The sequence below is a fragment of the Eumetopias jubatus genome, unplaced genomic scaffold, assembly GCF_037043125.1.
Source record: "Eumetopias jubatus isolate StellerSeaLion01/CBP00866 unplaced genomic scaffold, mEumJub1_p1.0 scaffold_6, whole genome shotgun sequence".
Lineage (NCBI taxonomy): Eukaryota > Metazoa > Chordata > Mammalia > Carnivora > Otariidae > Eumetopias > Eumetopias jubatus.
The window spans coordinates 46,207,032-46,224,762 of record NW_028274812.1 but is presented as its reverse complement, the minus strand read 5'-3'; the positions used below and the strand labels follow the sequence as shown (position 1 = coordinate 46,224,762).

The window sequence follows — 17,731 nt, the reverse complement described above, 5'->3', positions numbered from 1 at the left end:
GGCTTAAACAACAGAAAATTATTTTCTCACAGCTCTAGAAGCTGGAAGTCCAAGATCAAGGTGCCAGTTGGGTAGGTTTCTGGTGAAACCCTCCTTTTTTGCTTGCAGACTAAATCTTGTGTTCTCACATGGCCTTTCTTCTACGAATGCTTCAATCTGGTATCACTACTTCTTTTTATGACACCATCATATTAAATTAGGGCCCTCCTCTTGTGACTTCATTTAACCATACTCAAAGTCCCTACCTCCAAAAATAGTCAACAGTGGGGCTTAGGGCTTCAACATATGAATTTGGGGAGTGTTGGGCGGGGGACGACAATTCAGGCCACAACAGTGACATATTTAATATTATCCCTCAAAGAAACAAATTAATTGGTCTAAGTACATTGAACTCTTTCTTGGTTGATAATAGAACAGCTGTGGTATTTTATCAGTACATGTGATAAAAGTTTAATGTACAGGAAAAAAAGGAAATATTTTTATTTGAAAATAAGCCCTATGAAGCAAAGTAAATGTATTTAAGTTCATGGTTAGGTAAGGAGTAGGGGTGGGAGAGGAAACCATCCCACATGTTCTTAAAGGAGTTAGAATGAGGTGTGAGGTATGGGCCAGGAAAGGTGAATATAGCTCAGGGAGGGGTAAGAGCTCTCAGGATGCCTGGAGTGCATTGTTTGCTAAATTCTCCCACAAAATGTAAATGTCTAGACTCTAGCAGAGAGAGCTCTTTGGACTTGGGGAATGTAAGAAATGTACAGCTGTCACTCAGCAAGCAGAAATGTCTGTTGATGAGCCTGTCCAAGTCTAAGGACCAACTCCAGTCCCAGGGATACTTATATCAGAAAAAACAATCCTTTTGTACTCTTCCCTCTGGCAGTGAATGCACTTGTACATTTACATTACTAAGGGAAGTCCCTGAAGTGGGTACAAGATACCCTTCAAGGAAACTCGTGGCCTTCAATGTGTAGTCTACCTGGCAGTTTGATCTTGGCAGGTCTACTGCAGGGGGCAAAGAGGAATGTTAAAGTCAATGTCCCATGGGCAACAGAGTCATAAAAGGAAAATAGCTACAAACTGTGAATCAACCCAGGTTCTTCTTTTTTGATTCACGGACATTAAAAACATGGTTGTTGGATTATCAGTCAGTGAATAGCTCAATCTTCTTGAAGATTCTTTCCTCCTCCTATTCCCGAGAGATTTGTTTGGGCCTTTTTTCTTTTTTTTTTTTTAATTTTATTTTATTATGTTATGTTAATCACCATACATTACATCATTAGTTTTTGATGTAGTGTTCCATGATTCATTGTTTGGGGCTTTTAAGAGTTATAATGGAACAAGTATTCAATTTATTCAAATGGGCCCACTAGGTACAATAAATGTCCTACCTAATTGAACTATTTATTGCACTAAATTAATCCCTTGATTGGTCTATTGGCCTCATAAGGGTTAGTATTTGTAAGGGTTAAATGTAATTCTCAATGAATTATATTTTCATTATGTCATAACTATTGATTTTTTTTTCCATTGGACAATGTTCCTTTAAATTTAACACAAGGAGTACAAAGATAATAGAATTACACTTTCTTTTTTTAAATGATATTGTATTTTCTCTTTTAAATAATTTTAAAGATCTCAAAGTCCTAGCTTTTCATATGGGTTCTCAAAATTAAATACCTTAAGCATCCATTTTACGTAACTTTTCTCCTAAACATCTAAAATAATAGAGAATTGAGAGAATTCAGATTATTGTCACCTGATTGTGTGCTCTATAAATCTTAAAACCATCTGTTTGCAGAAAGTTTTCTATTCTGTAGCATGTTCTATCAACTTTCTGCTGTTCTTCATAGAAAAATTCATTCCAATAAAAAATAGGATAATCAAGTAACAAAATAGCCAACGTTGATTTTTTTAATCAGCGTTATTTTGCAAAAATAGTCCTTCAACTCCTTCTAATAAATTTATTTTCTAATGCACTCCAGAAAGGGAAATAGTGAAAGGTTTTTTAACTACTTAGGAAGCTACGAAATATTCAACCCTTAGCACGTGGGCCAAGAGATCTTCCAAATTCTAGGCTGTGTCAAAGGATATTAGTGAATAGAATTTTCGCCATAATCTTACCTTATTCCGCACAAGAGCAAAGGGTCGAGTCTAACTTTACAGTGTCCTGGTTTCTGTGACACCTTGAAAACGAAGGGGAGCCCCGGCTAATTTTGTGACAAAGGTTATGTGCCAACGGGGACTCAACCGCACCCCCAGGTCCAGCAGTGGTGGCGCGCCTCCCGGTCACCCCCACCTTCGGGACCGCGGGGCGGGGTGGGATGGCGGTGGGGCGCCGGGACCCGTTCGGCGGCGGCGGTCGGGGCGCCTTAGGGCGCCGAAGCCGCGGGGTAGACGCGGGGAGGCGGGCCGCGCGAGGGGCGGGGAGAAGCGTGGCCGGGGGCGGTGCTCGCGGGCGCGGGAAGCACTGGAGGCCGACGCGCTGCGTCCCGGCGGCGGGGGGGGCGGCGCAGCCCCGCCCCGCCCCGCCCCGCCCCGGTCCCGTCGGGTCCTGTCCCGCAGCGTCCCGCAGCGCCCCGCAGCGTCCCGTCCACGGGCTCCTCGCACCGTCCTGGCGCTCGAGGAGCTCTCCAGTGCTTCCAGCGCAGCCATGGCTCAGCACTTCTCCCTGGCCGCCTGCGACGTGGTCGGCTTCGACCTGGACCACACTCTGTGTCGCTACAACCTGCCCGAGAGCGCCGTGGTGAGTGGCGCGGGCTGCCTGGGGCGCACGGCGTGCACCTTGATGGCGGCCGGGGCTGGACTTCCCTCCGGGCTCAGGCGGCGAGCTCTGCCGGGGGCCTGCAGCCGCCACGCCTCTGCGCAGAACTCGACCTCCCACCGCGAGGCCGGGCGGAAGTGTGCAGCCCCCGGGCCTTGCCCGTGCGCTCCGCACCGGCTCATTGCGCCCAGCTATTAGCCAACTTTGAGAGAGCGGTGGGGAAGAGAAGGGGCAAATTGTGCAGAATCGGGCTGGGGAAACGGTTCCAGGGGCGGGGCTGGGGGAACTGGGGGTGTCTTTTGCAGATCCCTGGCCTTGGAACTTCCCTGCAAGTCATTCTGGGTTCCAGCAGCGTTCCGATACAGTCACCTGGGCTTGTATTTTCCCGGTGCATTTTTTCTTTTGCGTGTCCATGCGACCACCTGTCACTTTTTAAACACTGCAGTCAGGGAGAGATTGTGTGGTGTATTGGAAGGAACGCTAGCCGAAAAGCCACGAGAATCTTAGCCCTAATTTTGTCTTCTACCAAGAGACGAAAATGAACCTTTACTGCGCACTTCCTACGTGCACCATGCCCCCCTTTGAATAAGTTCTAATCCTAACAACAGCCTACTAAGTTGGGGTCTTCCCAGAACTTTGGAAAGAAGGGGGAGTGGAGTATGTCTGATTCCACACCCTCAGGTGAATTGTCCTTCCTCCCCCATTCCTTTGGTTTCATACGGAAACTGATGTAAAAAAATTCACAGAAATGTTTTAGTCAATGATCTAAGCACCAAAGCCTTTTAAAAGAGCTGAGTAGGATAGGAGCACAGTGGTCAGAGCAGGGCTCCACGCCCAGACTGCCCGGCTCAGGGCACCAGCGTGTCCATTACTAGCTCTGTGACCTTGGGCAAGTTCCTTAACTTTTTTTCAATCCTCAGTTTCCCCATTTATAAAATGACACAAATAATTGGATTTACCGCAAAAGGTTGCAAGAATTAAGTGAGGAGTAGTCGATGTATAATGCTTTGAGCAGTGTCTGACCCATACAAGTGCTTTTATGGTTTCCGGCCAAACCATTTTTAAACCTCACCATTTATGGTTAGAGCTCTGGGCCTCTGGTGCAGACATTAGCCTGTGCTGCTGCTCATCACGGTGAGGTCAGTGCCCCAACCGGAAGTTCAGGTACATGTCAGAGGTCAAAACCCAGTGTCTGAATTGCTCTTGTGCTATATTTATGTACAGATGCTAAAAAATAAAAAAGGTGTATCGTTCCTGCTGTTACGCTTTTCTGCTTTCCTTCTATACAGGTGTTTCCTTGGTCATACTGAAAGTTGAGAAGGCTTTTCTTCTTGATCCTTTGGCTACTACTTCTTCTAGATCTTTGATCCATATTTTCTTTCCTCATGTGCCTTTCAAATTCCCTTCTGGAAAGTGAGTTTTCTTGCATCTCCTTTGTGGCCACCTTCATCTGAAGGAAGTATTATTAAACCACTCGTGTTAAAACACATTTTGTGCATGTGTGCGCGTCACATCTCAGAATGCAAGATCCTCGAAGACAAAGATTCTTTTCTACAAACCTCAAATATAAGGGAGGCTTAAAGATTGAAAGTAACCTAGTGTGTTATGGATCCTGTTTGGCTCAGAAATCTTTTATGAAATGTCAGCAGTTTGCTTGCTGAGCACCATAATAGAGTTGGGTACAGAGATAGACACAGGCTTTCCAAGTGGCCATGTATTGGGTGAAGATGCCGAAGAGCTGGTTTCAGCACCCTGTGGTGAGGGCAGTGTTGGATCTTGCTGTAGACTGTCTTCTTGTTCCTGGAGGCCCTCCCTCCACCACACCAACTCCTCTGTCAGATCTCATCTTAAATAGCATTCCTTTTGGAAAGCTTTCCCCTGCCCCCTAAAGTTTACCCTTTCATTCCCATCCCACCTCCGGTTTTCCATAAAACCTTTAATTTCTCATAGCACTTACACGCAGCTTAAAATTTCCTGTTAACCTGTTGGAATCTACCCCTTGAGTCTAGAGCCGTGACTCCCCGACATCAGTATCTCTGATGGTTTCTTGTGTGTTCTGTGTGCTGAGCTGCGTGCTTGGCATATACTAGGTTCGATCAGTAATTGTGGAATTATTCAATAAAAAATAGGTATTTTAATAACTGAATATGGCGCAGCCACTATTCTAATAAGCATTCAGTTTAAATGAACTGGTTAGATCTTTACAACAACTGTGTGAGGTAGTTGCTTTGTCACAGGCGTCATTTAGAGATGAGGATAACAAGGCACAAAAAGGATGAGTAGCTTATCCAGGATCATCCCACTAGCGGGCTTCTGTTCCCACCACCATGCTGTATGGGTGCCCCAAGGCCTAGAGGAGCCGCCTGGAGTGACTGATGGCTTGAGCTGGGTCCCAGCACAGGAATTAAAGGGGGCAGGTGAGGAGGCAGAAGGGAGCGCTTCGGACAGAGGAAGTACAGCCAGGGCAAGGACCTGGACATGAGAACTCTGGGAAGTGCTGGATGTCCAGCAGCAGGCAAGGAGTTGCAGGAGAAGATGGTGAAGTCAGTGGTGACTACGTCATGGAACACTGCGAGGGCCTCTCCCATCAGTATCATAGGTGTTTAATAAATGCAGAGTGTTATGCAAACAGGGGACTGGATGTGTTAGCTCACCTGGGGGCTCAGGAAAGCCATCCTGGAAATGATGACCCCTGTGCTCCTCCTGGGGTTGCAGACTCAGAAGTGGATGGAGCCAGGCAGTTAGCCCCGATGTGGGAGTTGGGGTGGGGCCTGGGACAGCCAAGAGATTGGGTTTGCCTTCTGAGGACGCAACCACACTCAACTCTTGCCAACATCTATCTGCCATGAGGAAGTAGGGGCTCAGTCTCTTAAAAGATCTAATTCTTTTAACATGAGGAAGTAGGGGCTCAGTCTCTTAAAAGATCTAATTCTTTTAACATGAGGAAGTAGGGGCTCAGTCTCTTAAAAGATCTAATTCTTTTAAGATAAGTTAGAGATCTGAACTTGTAAAAAAAAAAAAAAGAGAGAAAGAAAGATACCTGACCTTGTATGAGAAGTCTCTCAATTTTTAAATGTTAGCTCCCATTTTCAAACAGCAGGATTATAGGGTGACAGATTTAGCACAGAAAAATACAGAGCACCCAGTTCAATTTGAATTTCAAATAACAAAAACATTTTTATTAGATGTGTGTTCTGCAGGGGATGTGCTTATACTAAAAAATTCATTGTTTATCTGAAAATCGAATTTAGCTAGGTATTTCGTATTTTATCTGGCAACCTGTAGGGGGAACCAAACATCATTTGTGGTCTGCATACAACTTACAGGACATGAATGTGCAGCTGATGTGCAGTGTGCATTATTAGTCACGTAAGACTGTGAGCAAGTCAGTGGCCCCAAAGGCTGGGAGAGGAAGGGGGCTGTCCGTGGAGGCCCTGCGCCATCCAGGTTTCTGGGGTGACTCAACAAAATAGAAAAAGATCCAAGAACCAAGGCCTTGGGACTAGAACAGGTTTCAAAGGCACAGACTCCCTTATTTTTCTCAGCACCACTATTCTCTGGTTCTCCCGGCACACTGACCTCATTTTCTCCTATTACAGAAACTTCTCCTCCATGAGGTAAGGAACACAGCTGTGGACGCCCCGTTGGCAGCCCTGCTGTAAAGGGCTCCTTTCTCTCAGGAGAGAAAGGTGTGCTGAGCTGCGTGCTTGGCATATACTAGGAAGTATCCAACCTCATTGGAATCACGTGCCCATATCTTTATCAGGATTGTTAAGGGGTGAGAAAGTCCAAGACTGAATAAAGTGCCTTGACCAGAGGCGAGTTTAATGGTATGCAGTGACCATTGGTAGCTTGAAAGTGGCCATGGTGGGAATATTTATACCGTGGAAATGGGCACATGGTACTTATCAGGGCCTTTTTTTTTTTTTTTTTAACCAGCATAACACTGATAATAAACAGCAAATACTTAAATTGAATTTACTTCTATGTCAGGCACTGCTGTAAAGCACTTTATATCTGTTAATCCTACAGCACTGGTTCCTTGCAAGGCAGGATCGTGATGTGTATTTTTTATTGCCCATAGTATTCCAGACCTTGGAGTGACTCAGTACATTTCTTACTGATTTTTTTTTTTTTATGATTGAATGAAAAGCCGTAGAACATGGAAAGCCAATGATTTTCAGTCATCTCTGTGCTTCAGGAATCCTGTATGGCCTCACCTGGATCCTACCCTAGCCTGTAGGCCTGAAATTTTCAGGTGGTTTTAAGAGCCGTCACCATGTTTCTGAACCACCGCCAGGGTTGAGAAGTGTTGACATACAGTGTTGACATAATGTGAGCTATTAACAATTGACATGTTTCAGCGTCACACTGCATTTCACGGGAGTATATGTATAGTGATTTTAATTAGCTTTAGGACAGAGAACAGCTCTATTTGACAGGGAGCTTTTGGTTTCTCTGCACTCATCTCCTGATGCTTACACCCAACCCCCAAATCCAGGCATCTGTGGGCCTCTGGGTTTCTGGGCTTGGCGTGCTCCCCTTCCTCTGGATTCACCCAGCTAACTGCTACAGTTTGCAGGGGTCAGTGTAAATAAACATCATCATCTCAGGGAGGCCTTCTTCCATCCCTTTCGCTATGTCTCTTTCTTCTCCCTTGTGCCACCTCATGCTGTCAAAGAGGTTATGGGTTAACATAGAGAAGAAGGGGGTGCCTGGGTGGCTCAGTTGGTTAAGCGACTGCCTTCGGCTCAGGTCATGATCCTGGAGTCCCAGGATCGAGTCCCGCATCGGGCTTCCTGCTCAGCAGGGAGTCTGCTTCTCCCTCTGACCCTCTTCCCTCTCGTGCTCTCTCTCTCTCTATCTCATTCTCTCTCTCAAATAAATAAATAAAATCTTTAAAAAAAAAACAAAAACATAGAGAAGAAGGGTCAAGTTGCTCAAGGATCTTCTTGGATACTGCTCAGTCTGACCCCGGAGCAGCATTCTGCCTCAGATTCAAGTGCCTCTGATGCTGGCTTAATAACACTCTTTGAAGGAGAATGGGGTAGGGAGAGTGTGGACCTTTATCCACCTTTTGCCTCCTTTTTGCTTGGGATACACAGTTCTCTAAAAATTTGAGCCAGCTCTTTAGAAAAAATCAGACACATCACTCAAACACTTGGGATTTTGTCATTGAGAAATCAGAAGATCCATTTATCTTTGTACTTATTTCCAGAAGCTTCCTTCGTCCTTTTCCCTCAGTTTTTCTTATGGCAGAGAAATAAGGTATTTCCTGTATCTAATAGAAGCTCCTTGATTCCTCCTTCAGGTCATCTGCATGGTCCCTATGTGTATTTCCCTTTGAGACTACCCTGTGTCAATGACAAAACTAAAACAACTTAGTGACAGATTTGATGTCCTTTATTCAGGGGAAAATAATCTATGAACTGGGGAGGAACAGTGCCTCACAAGCATGGTCCACTAAGGATGGGCTGAGGATAGATGTAATGATAGAGTGGTCGATATGTTTATCATCGTGGTGATGTGTTAAGTAAGTTTACAAAGCTTTGTCAGGTCTTAATGATCTCCAACCCTTAGAATTCAGGAGTAAGATTGATAGTCATCCTTGGTTATGTAATTGTATACTGGTGGTCTAATTCTGCAGTATAAAAAGACACAGTAGCTACCTGGGGCTCTCAGGGGTGGATAAATCGCTTGCATTAAAGGGGGATTGGGGCGCCTGGGTGGCTCAGTCGTTAAGCGTCTGCCTTTGGCTCAGGTCATGATCTCGGGGTTCTGAGATCTAGCTGCGCATCAGGCTCCCTGCTCGGCGGGAATGCTCGGCGGGAATGCTCGGCGGGAATGCTCGGCGGGAAGCCTGCTTCTCCCTCTCCCACTCCCCCCTGCTTGTGTTCCCTCTCTCACTGTGTCTCTCTCTCTGTCAAATAAATAAATAAAATCTTAAAAAAAAAAAAGGATTAAACTGCAGAACTTCACAATTAGAGATCTTTCTCTCCCATCTGCCCCATGAGTAACTCCAGTAGGTTTTCAGGTCTGAAATTAGGAATGAATAGTGAATTTTATATTTAATCTTTCTTTATTCCTTCTTGTTGTTTATAGCTCATTTATAATAGCTTTGCTCAGTTCCTGGTCAAGGAGAAAGGGTATGACAAGGAATTGCTAACTGTGACTCCAGAGGATTGGGATTTCTGGTAAGTTCTTTTTTTTTAAGGTCTTCCCATTCCCTCTGATTCTTAAATGTTGCTGATAAAATTTTAATGCTTCCTCTTCTGTGGAGACATAAAGTGAAATGTGAAACTGAGTCAAAGGACAAAATGTTTTCTATATTAAAAGTTTTATGTTTCATAAATTAAAGCCTTTTCTACTTTAAATTTAGACTTGTTTAAATATATAAATAAGCTAAAACTTACTGACTAATTTGGATATTTGTGTATGGCTGAAGTTTGTCGTAGGTTTCGGAGGTTATTAAGAACTGTCTCTAAAATTTACATCTTTTGTAAAAAAAAAAATTATTTTATTGCCTTTCAAATACAGGACCGTAGAAGCGGAAGAATCATCATGTTTTGAATAAATGTCTGAACTGGGACATTTGGTTTTCTATAATTTGAATAGACATTCCTATGTCTAAGACTCTTACTGCTTACTCCTTTCCTGGGTTAGGTTTTTCCACTTCCCAAGGCTTATTTTGTCCCTCTTCCTCATCTAAACAACAAAATTAAAATCTTGTACTTTAACATTGCTCAGTGGAAAATTAATAATAATCCTACAACACACAGAAACACATGCAGAATTAATTCTAGAGCAATGATGTTCATCTGTTATATATTTCTGCAATGTTTGGTTAGTCCTTATTGATGTATCCCTTTTGTAAAAAGAAGAAACAGAAATATTTTGCTATATAAAACTGCTGACTCTAGAAATTTTACTGTGAACCAGAGTCAATAGTGCTTCTAAAGTACCCTGTCATTTTTTGTTTAATTCTCTTGGTATTTGGTGGCCATTATACCTCCTTGCTTTTATTATTCATAATAATGAATCTGTACCCACTTTTCTCCCCAAATCCCACATCTTTTACAGCGAGGAACCTAAAACTTAGTATTTGACTTTTTTTTAGTGGTTTTCAATAATATGCCCTGCCCAGAGGGCAAGTTTTTATAACCTGACCTAAATGGAGGCAGTGTCTGAAGAGTATAGGAGAGAACCTGGCTACAAGCTTATCTGGCGGAATATAAATGTGGGCATGCGTGTGTATTTTATTTAATGGAAAACATTTGCACATTTTAACAGAGACATACAATGATGTTCCTTTTTTTTTGTTTACGTTTTAGATTCCTCTTTTTTAAAAGCATAAGGATTTTACAACCTAAATATGCTGTCTTTCAGTTTCCCACGTGACGATTTTCCTTACATACTTGTACTTGTGGATGCTACTTAATTTTAGGATTCTTGGATATTCTTATTTTTTTGACTAACATATCGTTCGTGTGGGTGGGAGAATCCCTTTTTAGCATTGTGACTTTTTGAAAATATAGATTATTATTCTTAGGTTAGCTGAATCTGTGGATTGATTGGTAATCAGACTTTTCTATTTTAGTTGCAAGGGCTTGGCATTGGATCTAGAAGATGGGAACTTCATTAAACTTGCAGATAATGGCACTGTGCTCAGGTAATAAAATTTAGTTGTGAAGTCAAAACTTTTTTTCCGGGACACTTTATATAGCATTTGATTGTTAAGGTCTGGGTTAAATAAAATTATTATTTTTATTAATCAGATGACAGATCCTGTGCCTATGTTTCTTTGCATTGTCCCCTTTATAGAAAGGAGCCCATTTTGATTTTTCCGTTTGCTCTCGCCCCGTTGCTTTCCCCCCTCCTTTTCCCCTCCGTTCTCTCTGTGGCTGCCACCCAGTCTGTGCACATTCCAGTCAGATTACCTTTATCTTCAAACGACAACTTCTCAGGAAAGAATTTTCTTCCGGAGAAATAGTTTAGATATTATAGGTCCAGAGCAGCTAGCATGGGGTGGACCTCAGAGTGAGTTGCTCCTGATCACTTACTTGTCGGTTGGTGGATGAAACGGACGAAGAACTTAGAGACATGCCTTAGAGAGCCCTAAAGGGGGAAATCATCCAGTTGAAAACGGAAAAAAGAAAACTGGGTTCATTTTAGGGGGGACCACGCATAGCAAGGCCAGAGGAAGGGGTATTCAGAGGGGGCATTGATGAGCATTGTACCCTGTCTCCCCAAACCAGGGCAAGCCATGGCACAAAGATGATGGCTCCCGAGGCACTGGCGGAGGAGTATGGCAGGAAGGAGTGGAAGCACTTCATGTCTGACGCGGGAATGGCTTGCCGATCAGGTATGGCTCGTGCGGGGCAGCACCACCACGGCCACCCCTTGGGTTCTGGACTTCGGACCTGCAGCGTGAGGACAGGAAGCATGCCACCTTGCCTCCTCTTGGCCTGGATGCACAAGGGAGCAGCTGTGGTTTGATAGGAATAGGGTGTGTTTTCCACACGTGTCTCATGTCTCTGGCAGTTGATTCTGCTTTATTTTAGGTTTTGTTGATTCTCCTTTTACTTCCACTTGTTCTAGAGTGCAAAGACTAGCACCTAGGAATAATACATTCCTCAGTCGTCTGTATTTTTTTATCAGTTTATTACATGCTCAGTCCTTGCTTTAATTTCTCCATTACCCATTTCTCCTCACATTCATACTACCCCCCCTTTCTTGTTTTCTTGAATTCTCTTCTTTACTGCCAGCTCTAGTATCTTCTGTCTTCTGCCTTTATCTTTTCTTTTCCCTTATTTTAAATAATTTCACACATTTTCCCCCACTGTCTTTAAAGAAATTCACCATGTGTAAACATGAAAAGGTTTCTCAGAAATGATTTGTAGACATTGATGTGCATAAATTAATAAGGAATGATTAAGACATTGTTATAAACAAATAGATCTTATTATAATTGTTAGTTTTTCATTTGTTCTAAATTTTTGTGCCGTCTTGTCCCACACTTCACTTTTGAAATGCACTGTTCTCCTTCAGAAAATGTAGTAAACTGAGGGACACCTGGCTGGCTCGGTCAGTGGAGCGTGCGACTCTTGATCTTGGGGTTGTGAGTTCAAGCCCCACGTTGAGGGTAAAATTTACTTAAAATAAAATCCTAAAAAAGGAAAAAAATGTAGTAACCTGAAAATAGTTGGGAGTTATTCCTTGTTACAACTAGATTTGCTGTGGTACATTCACTGTCTTTTGAGAGTTTGTTTTGTTTTTTTCCTGACATGAAAATGTCAGGAAATGAGTGCTCTTGGTAAAATAAGTTGAGAGGAAAACAGATTTCAAATTGGGGATCGAGATGGAATGCTTTCACACATCTCAAGTCCCAGTGGCTGGTGGAAGTTAAATGGGCGTCTATGTAGCCTTTGACTCAGCTAAAAACGGAGAACAGCTATTTGCTCTCCAGAAGCAGGCAGTTGTAGATAACTTTCCCAGAAAGGCCAGGCATGGAGCTAAGTGTTTCACTCTGACATCCATTCAGAAACAGAGAGTACTTTAAAGAAGTAAAGTATTTCTCAGCCGGGAAAAGAGCATTCACCCAGGATGACCCACAGTTCGCTCACTGCTCTGCCCACTAGAGAGCGCCACCTTCTGGAATCAGCAGCTTCCCTCTGGCGCTCAGTTTACCCAGGAGCGCTCTGAGGATGAGCTTGGAATTTATCTCCTCTTAATTGGGTTGGTTAGGGAAGTGTTTCCCATTTATGTGTTCAGTGGTCAGGTGGTGGTGACACATAACAAAGGCCTACTATTGTTTCTGCCAGATCATAAGGGAAAGCTTGATGTCTTCAAAAAGGAATACTATTTTTTTAATGTAGAGACATATAAAAGAAGAAAAAAGTGGCCTGTGATTCCACAACCCAGTTAAACTTTGTTTACGTTAAAAAAAATAATGTGAGCATAGGGTTAGAAAATTTAAATATTATAGAAAAGAATAAAATGAAGAGTTAATTATCTCCAACTCCTGTTGCCCCCCAGAATCCCCTTCCCTTGAAGCTTATTTCTCAAAAGTACACGAAAGGGATCATACATTTCCTGCACTGTGCTCTTTTTAATTGACGCCTTCGAGATCCTGTCACATTAGCACACATACGGATGCACCTCGTTCTCTTAAATGCTGGTGTGCCCTGCCATCCAGCGTCGTCCATCAGTCTGTTCCTAGTACACGTTTACATTGTGTCTGGTGTTTGACCGTTACAAACAAGCCTGCAGTAACGTTTTCATACATGTGTATTTTGCACTTCTGTAAAATTCCTAGAAGCGCTCTAAGGATATATAGGTTTAAAAATTTTAGGGCAACCTTCTCGGGTCCCCTCCATCTTTGGGAGCTTTATACTATCACTCAATGAACTTTGCTTTACTATGATTCAATAAACTTTGCTTTGCTGCCCACCAAAAAATAAAATAAAGTAAAATTTTGATCAGTATGGCCAAATAAGGGCCTTTATTTAAGGAGAGCATTAATTATAAAGTGCATTCCCTACCAGTACATTTAGGGAATTTAAAGCATTGATGGACAGAGACATTTTACTGACAGTTTATTTGATAATCCCTTTGCCAGTTGTTGCACTGGCAGGAATATGGTTTTCATTACCAGCCATTTTCCAGAGAGCAAGTCCTTTTGATCTTTTTCCCCATAAACTGGTAGATTATGCAGAAACAGCTTAGTATAGTAGAAACCATGGGGCAGGTGGAGACAGGTGGTCCTGGCTCATATTGACTGTTCCTCGCTGGGCAAAGTGATCTGGCCAATTACTAAGCCACTCTTAGCATCACTTTGCTCACCTTTAAGTGAAGATGGTATCACTCATCTGCACAATTGAGAACATTGTGCTAACATAAAGTGTTCTTTTGCCCTCAGTCACTCACACGCCTCTGTTCTGTTACCAGTACGAGTAGGCAGTTTACAAAGTACATAGCGTTGGCAATGGCTTCTTGGGGAACGGTTTCTCAATGGGCAGAGGTTAAGGATTATAGGACTTGTCTGGACTCAGAGGCTTGTTTTATTGAACGGAACTCACTAACCCCTTCATTGCCAGTAAGCTCTCTGCTTCCAAGGAGGGGCGAGAGTCAAAGCTTTCATGGGGTACAGTCTTGGAGTTTTGGTGGAGGAAGGGGCATTGAGAGCAGCCTGGCCCAGGTCATAGGTCAGGACTGAGCAAGCCTCGGTGTGTCCACACAGCAGTCCTCCAGCCCACATTTGACAGTCCAGTGAGTCAGCCCTTTGGCTTGTGGGAGGGAGTCTCATTAAACCCCTGAGCTGTTTGATTAGATCCCACCCAAGACTCGTGATCAGTATTCCAACTCTTTAGCTGAATTTTGTGTTAATGGCCACAAAGGGAGCAATAGGGGAAGGGAAAAGCAAGGGGGCGTAACCAGCAGCAACTACAGATCTGCTGCCACGGTGCCCAGAGCAGCTGGCCACTCTGGTGTCACAGGCGAGTAGATCAAGTGCAGGTTCGTGGACCTTGGGAAGCTGTGCCCACTGCCCTAGTCTTGGGAGCCCTGGAGCATCACGTGGCCTTATAGCACAGCAGGGTGTGAGCAAAAGTGCACGTGGGATGTTAACCTCCCTTTTCCTCCAGATGCCTGGTTCCTCACACTAACAAAGCCATCCTGACTTTTCTGAGGGGTGAAAAGTAATCTAAGATGTTTTGCCAATAATTTCAGCTGTAAGAGTAAAAACCAGGAAGATGATGCCAACCAAAGTATTTTTAACTGAGGGAAAGGATACGTAAACCCACACAGCCATTTTGTGAATTAACAGAAGGAGAACTTTTGACTTTATTTCTTATACATTCTTAGTAATTTGATATGAAGAAGTGACGGGCATTAAATGACATTTAAAGGGATAGATACCTGGCCCCTGCAAAGGGTTTTCTCCTAATTTACCTGCGGCACTCCCTCATTCCAAAAATCCATTCCATTGTTAGATCATTCATTCATTCAACAAACATTTGGTGAGTGCCTGCAATATGCTGGGTATTGTGCTTAGTGGACACGAAGGAACAAGACTGCTGTGTTCCATAGCTTCATACCTAGCTTGCGAATGGGAAGAAGGGAGGACTTGAAATCAGGCACCTATAATACTGTATGCAATAGTTATGACCATTCGAAAAGTACTTTCTCACATTAAACTACAATCTGGCTTCACCTTTGGTTCTGTTTGATTCCTCTTTGTACAAGGGTTCTCTAGGGATTCTATGACTTTGGGATCCCCCCAAAGCAGAGTGGTTGGTCCTGATCCTGGTATACAGAAGTGAGATAGTGGAGACAGTGAGCCATAGAAGGAAGGAACAATGGGGGCTGGATTCCACTGGGATCTCTGAGAAGCACTGAGAATACCTCCCAGAGTTGTCAATCCAAGGGGCAGGAGCCTTCACTGGCCCCTAAACTGGAGACTCACCCACTGGCTCCTGGTTGAGGCTTACCACATAAGCCACGTGGACTCCACAGGCTTCTGGGGAAAGTGAATGACACAGGTGTGCTTGAGGTGGGATGATGCCATTTAGCACAGCAGTGGCTGGGATCAGACATGAGCCAAAGGGATGTGACATGGGTCATCAAGTGTCTGCCCAGGGACGGCAGATTCCAAAAGTGACATCTGCACCAAGGAAGGGCTCAAGTTTAATTGCGTCCTAGGGCCAAACAGGATAAGTTCAATCCCTCTCCTCCCTGAGACCCTGGAGTGCCTGTGCTATGCTCCTGAGTTTTCTCCCAGATAAGTACACTATGTTTCCTTACATGATGTGATTTTTTTGTTATTATTATTCCTCCATCGCTCTGGTTCTTCTCACATTAAACTAAAGGTGGACCAACCAGCACAGATATGAAAAGGTACTATTGTGCAGATTACCTCATGGTGCTCCAGTGTTAGGCTGATGGTCTTAAAATTCAGTGACATTGGTACCATAAATTGTGGCTTTTTCATAATCCATTTTATATTTAGGGTATAGTCTAGTTTTTACATAATTTTTTTTTCGTAAGATCCTTAAATTAGGGATATCATTTTTTAACTTTCTTGTAGCTTAACCCTTCTTTAAAGACAGTGAACGCGTGTAATAGAGCCATTCTGAGTTGAAATAGAGGCCCCTCTAAATAACCAAACCCAAAGTCTGGTGTCTCATCAGCCAAGTTTCTGTGTGTCACGTAAATGAGGTGTTAATTTGTTCCCAGTGTAAAATTTTATTCTTTTTTAGGAAAATATTATTTTTATGATAACTACTTTGACCTGCCAGGAGCGCTTCTGTGTGCCAGAGTGGTGGACTCTCTAACAAAGGTGAGCCAGGGACTCATTTTTCAGAAATTATGATAGGTATTCAGTCATAAATCGGAGGACTTAATTATATTTATGTCTTTTGAGTTGAGTTTTACTCAGTTTCCTCTTTGTGGTTTTGGAAGTGACTGAGGAAGAAAAACATAGAGAATTTGGTCAAATATTTTGGGAAAATTAAATAGCCCTGACCATTTTTCCCCCCAGGATACTAAACCTATTCCCCAGCAGGGGGTGCAAATGTCTAAAAAGAAAATACTTCACAGCTGGAAAAAATATTTTGGTTTCATTAGCAGAATTTAAAAAAAGAAAAATTAAAGATAATTAAGAAAATTCCACCTGTCCTTAAGCACTCTAAATAATACAAAATCAAAAAAATGAGGTGAAGTTTTTAAATTCATCCTTTTGAGCAGTTTGATGCGTGTAGATTTATACTGTTGTTGAAGATTTAATATACTTAGGGCTTACGATCTGTGAACAGACACCAGTTTTATGTCAGAATTACTTTTCTGTTTTGCATATGTTGTCTTTGAAAATCATAACGATCATGTTATTAATAGAACATGGATAGTGGTTTACTTTTGAGCCAGAATTAGTCATGTGTTTGGGAGTTTCCCTTGAGCAATTACTTTATTATGTAGACATTACTTACATGAGATGGAATCAGTTTTTCATCCATAGTGACTTCAAGCAAATGTATTAGTCTTCAGATATTTCAGAGTTTAATTAGATACAAATGTCTAGTAGTTTGTTTAGATAGAAGGACACCGGTTAATAATGTTTCCAAGAAAGCAAGGCCTTGCAGCCTTCTCTGTTTCAATGTAATGTTTATTTGCATCCTGGTTTTAAAAAATCTAAAAGTGGTTTATGTTTTGGATTTGGAACCTCCTTCATCTATCCTATAGAGATTTGCTGCTCTTTTTTATTGAAATCAGGTAAATGTGCACTGAATTCTAAAGTAACCGGCTTTTAGGACTTTAGGACTTGAGGCTTCCTAATCCCATTGATGCCACAGTACATGAAGTGGCACATTCTGATATCTCAAAAGCTATAACACTGTAAATTTACTCCTGTGTTTAAAATACATAATTTTTAGACTTCACACTAAGTAGAAATTTCTATTTTATTTGGGCTACATGAGCTATATTAATATTTAGTTGTATGTGTGTATATATGTATCTGTAGCAGTGATTTTCTTGGAAGATTTTTTTTCTTAAAGTCCCATTTAGAGAATGAGTTTTTTCATCGGTTATCTTTTCTAAATATGAGTCCCGATTTTAGATTACGGCAATATTGTAGCGCTTGCTTTTTTTTACTGTGCTTAAAAACATCATTATTACATGGGTTAACATTTGGGATTTTTTTTTCTTTTTCTCTTAGCAGAACAACGGTCAAAAAACATTTGATTTTTGGAAGGATATAGTTGCTGGTATACAACACAATTATAAAATGTCAGCTTTTAAGGGTGAGTAACGTGAAGGGAGACCTTCTAATTGTTGTTTTTAAATGCTCTGCGGCTTGTAAATTACTTTGAAGTTACCTATCTTATTAATGTTCCTCAATTAGGACTTGATTTTTTATCTAAAATTTTGCTACAGAGTTGGTACTGCCTCTATTTTAAGAGGTTCTTTTGAATTCCATTCTTC

General features: G+C 42.3%; 1 protein-coding gene across 2 annotated transcripts in view; it reads left to right on the top strand.

Annotated features, from left to right (window-relative positions):
• Positions 1–2,543: 2,543 nt before the first annotated feature.
• NT5DC1 (5'-nucleotidase domain containing 1) overlaps positions 2,544–17,731 on the top strand; it is a 145,513-nt gene continuing 130,325 nt past the window's right edge. The window contains exons 1-6 of one of the 2 annotated variants that reach the window (XM_028117082.2): positions 2,544–2,737; positions 8,858–8,949; positions 10,353–10,424; positions 11,011–11,117; positions 16,012–16,091; positions 17,469–17,550. In XM_028117082.2, the coding sequence (XP_027972883.1) occupies positions 2,645–2,737; positions 8,858–8,949; positions 10,353–10,424; positions 11,011–11,117; positions 16,012–16,091; positions 17,469–17,550 (526 nt within the window). In that variant the 5' untranslated portion in view covers positions 2,544–2,644. Of the gene's footprint in view, positions 2,738–8,857; positions 8,950–10,352; positions 10,425–11,010; positions 11,118–16,011; positions 16,092–17,465; positions 17,551–17,731 lie in introns of both variants that reach the window. The other variant, XM_028117081.2, reaches the window with a different exon arrangement.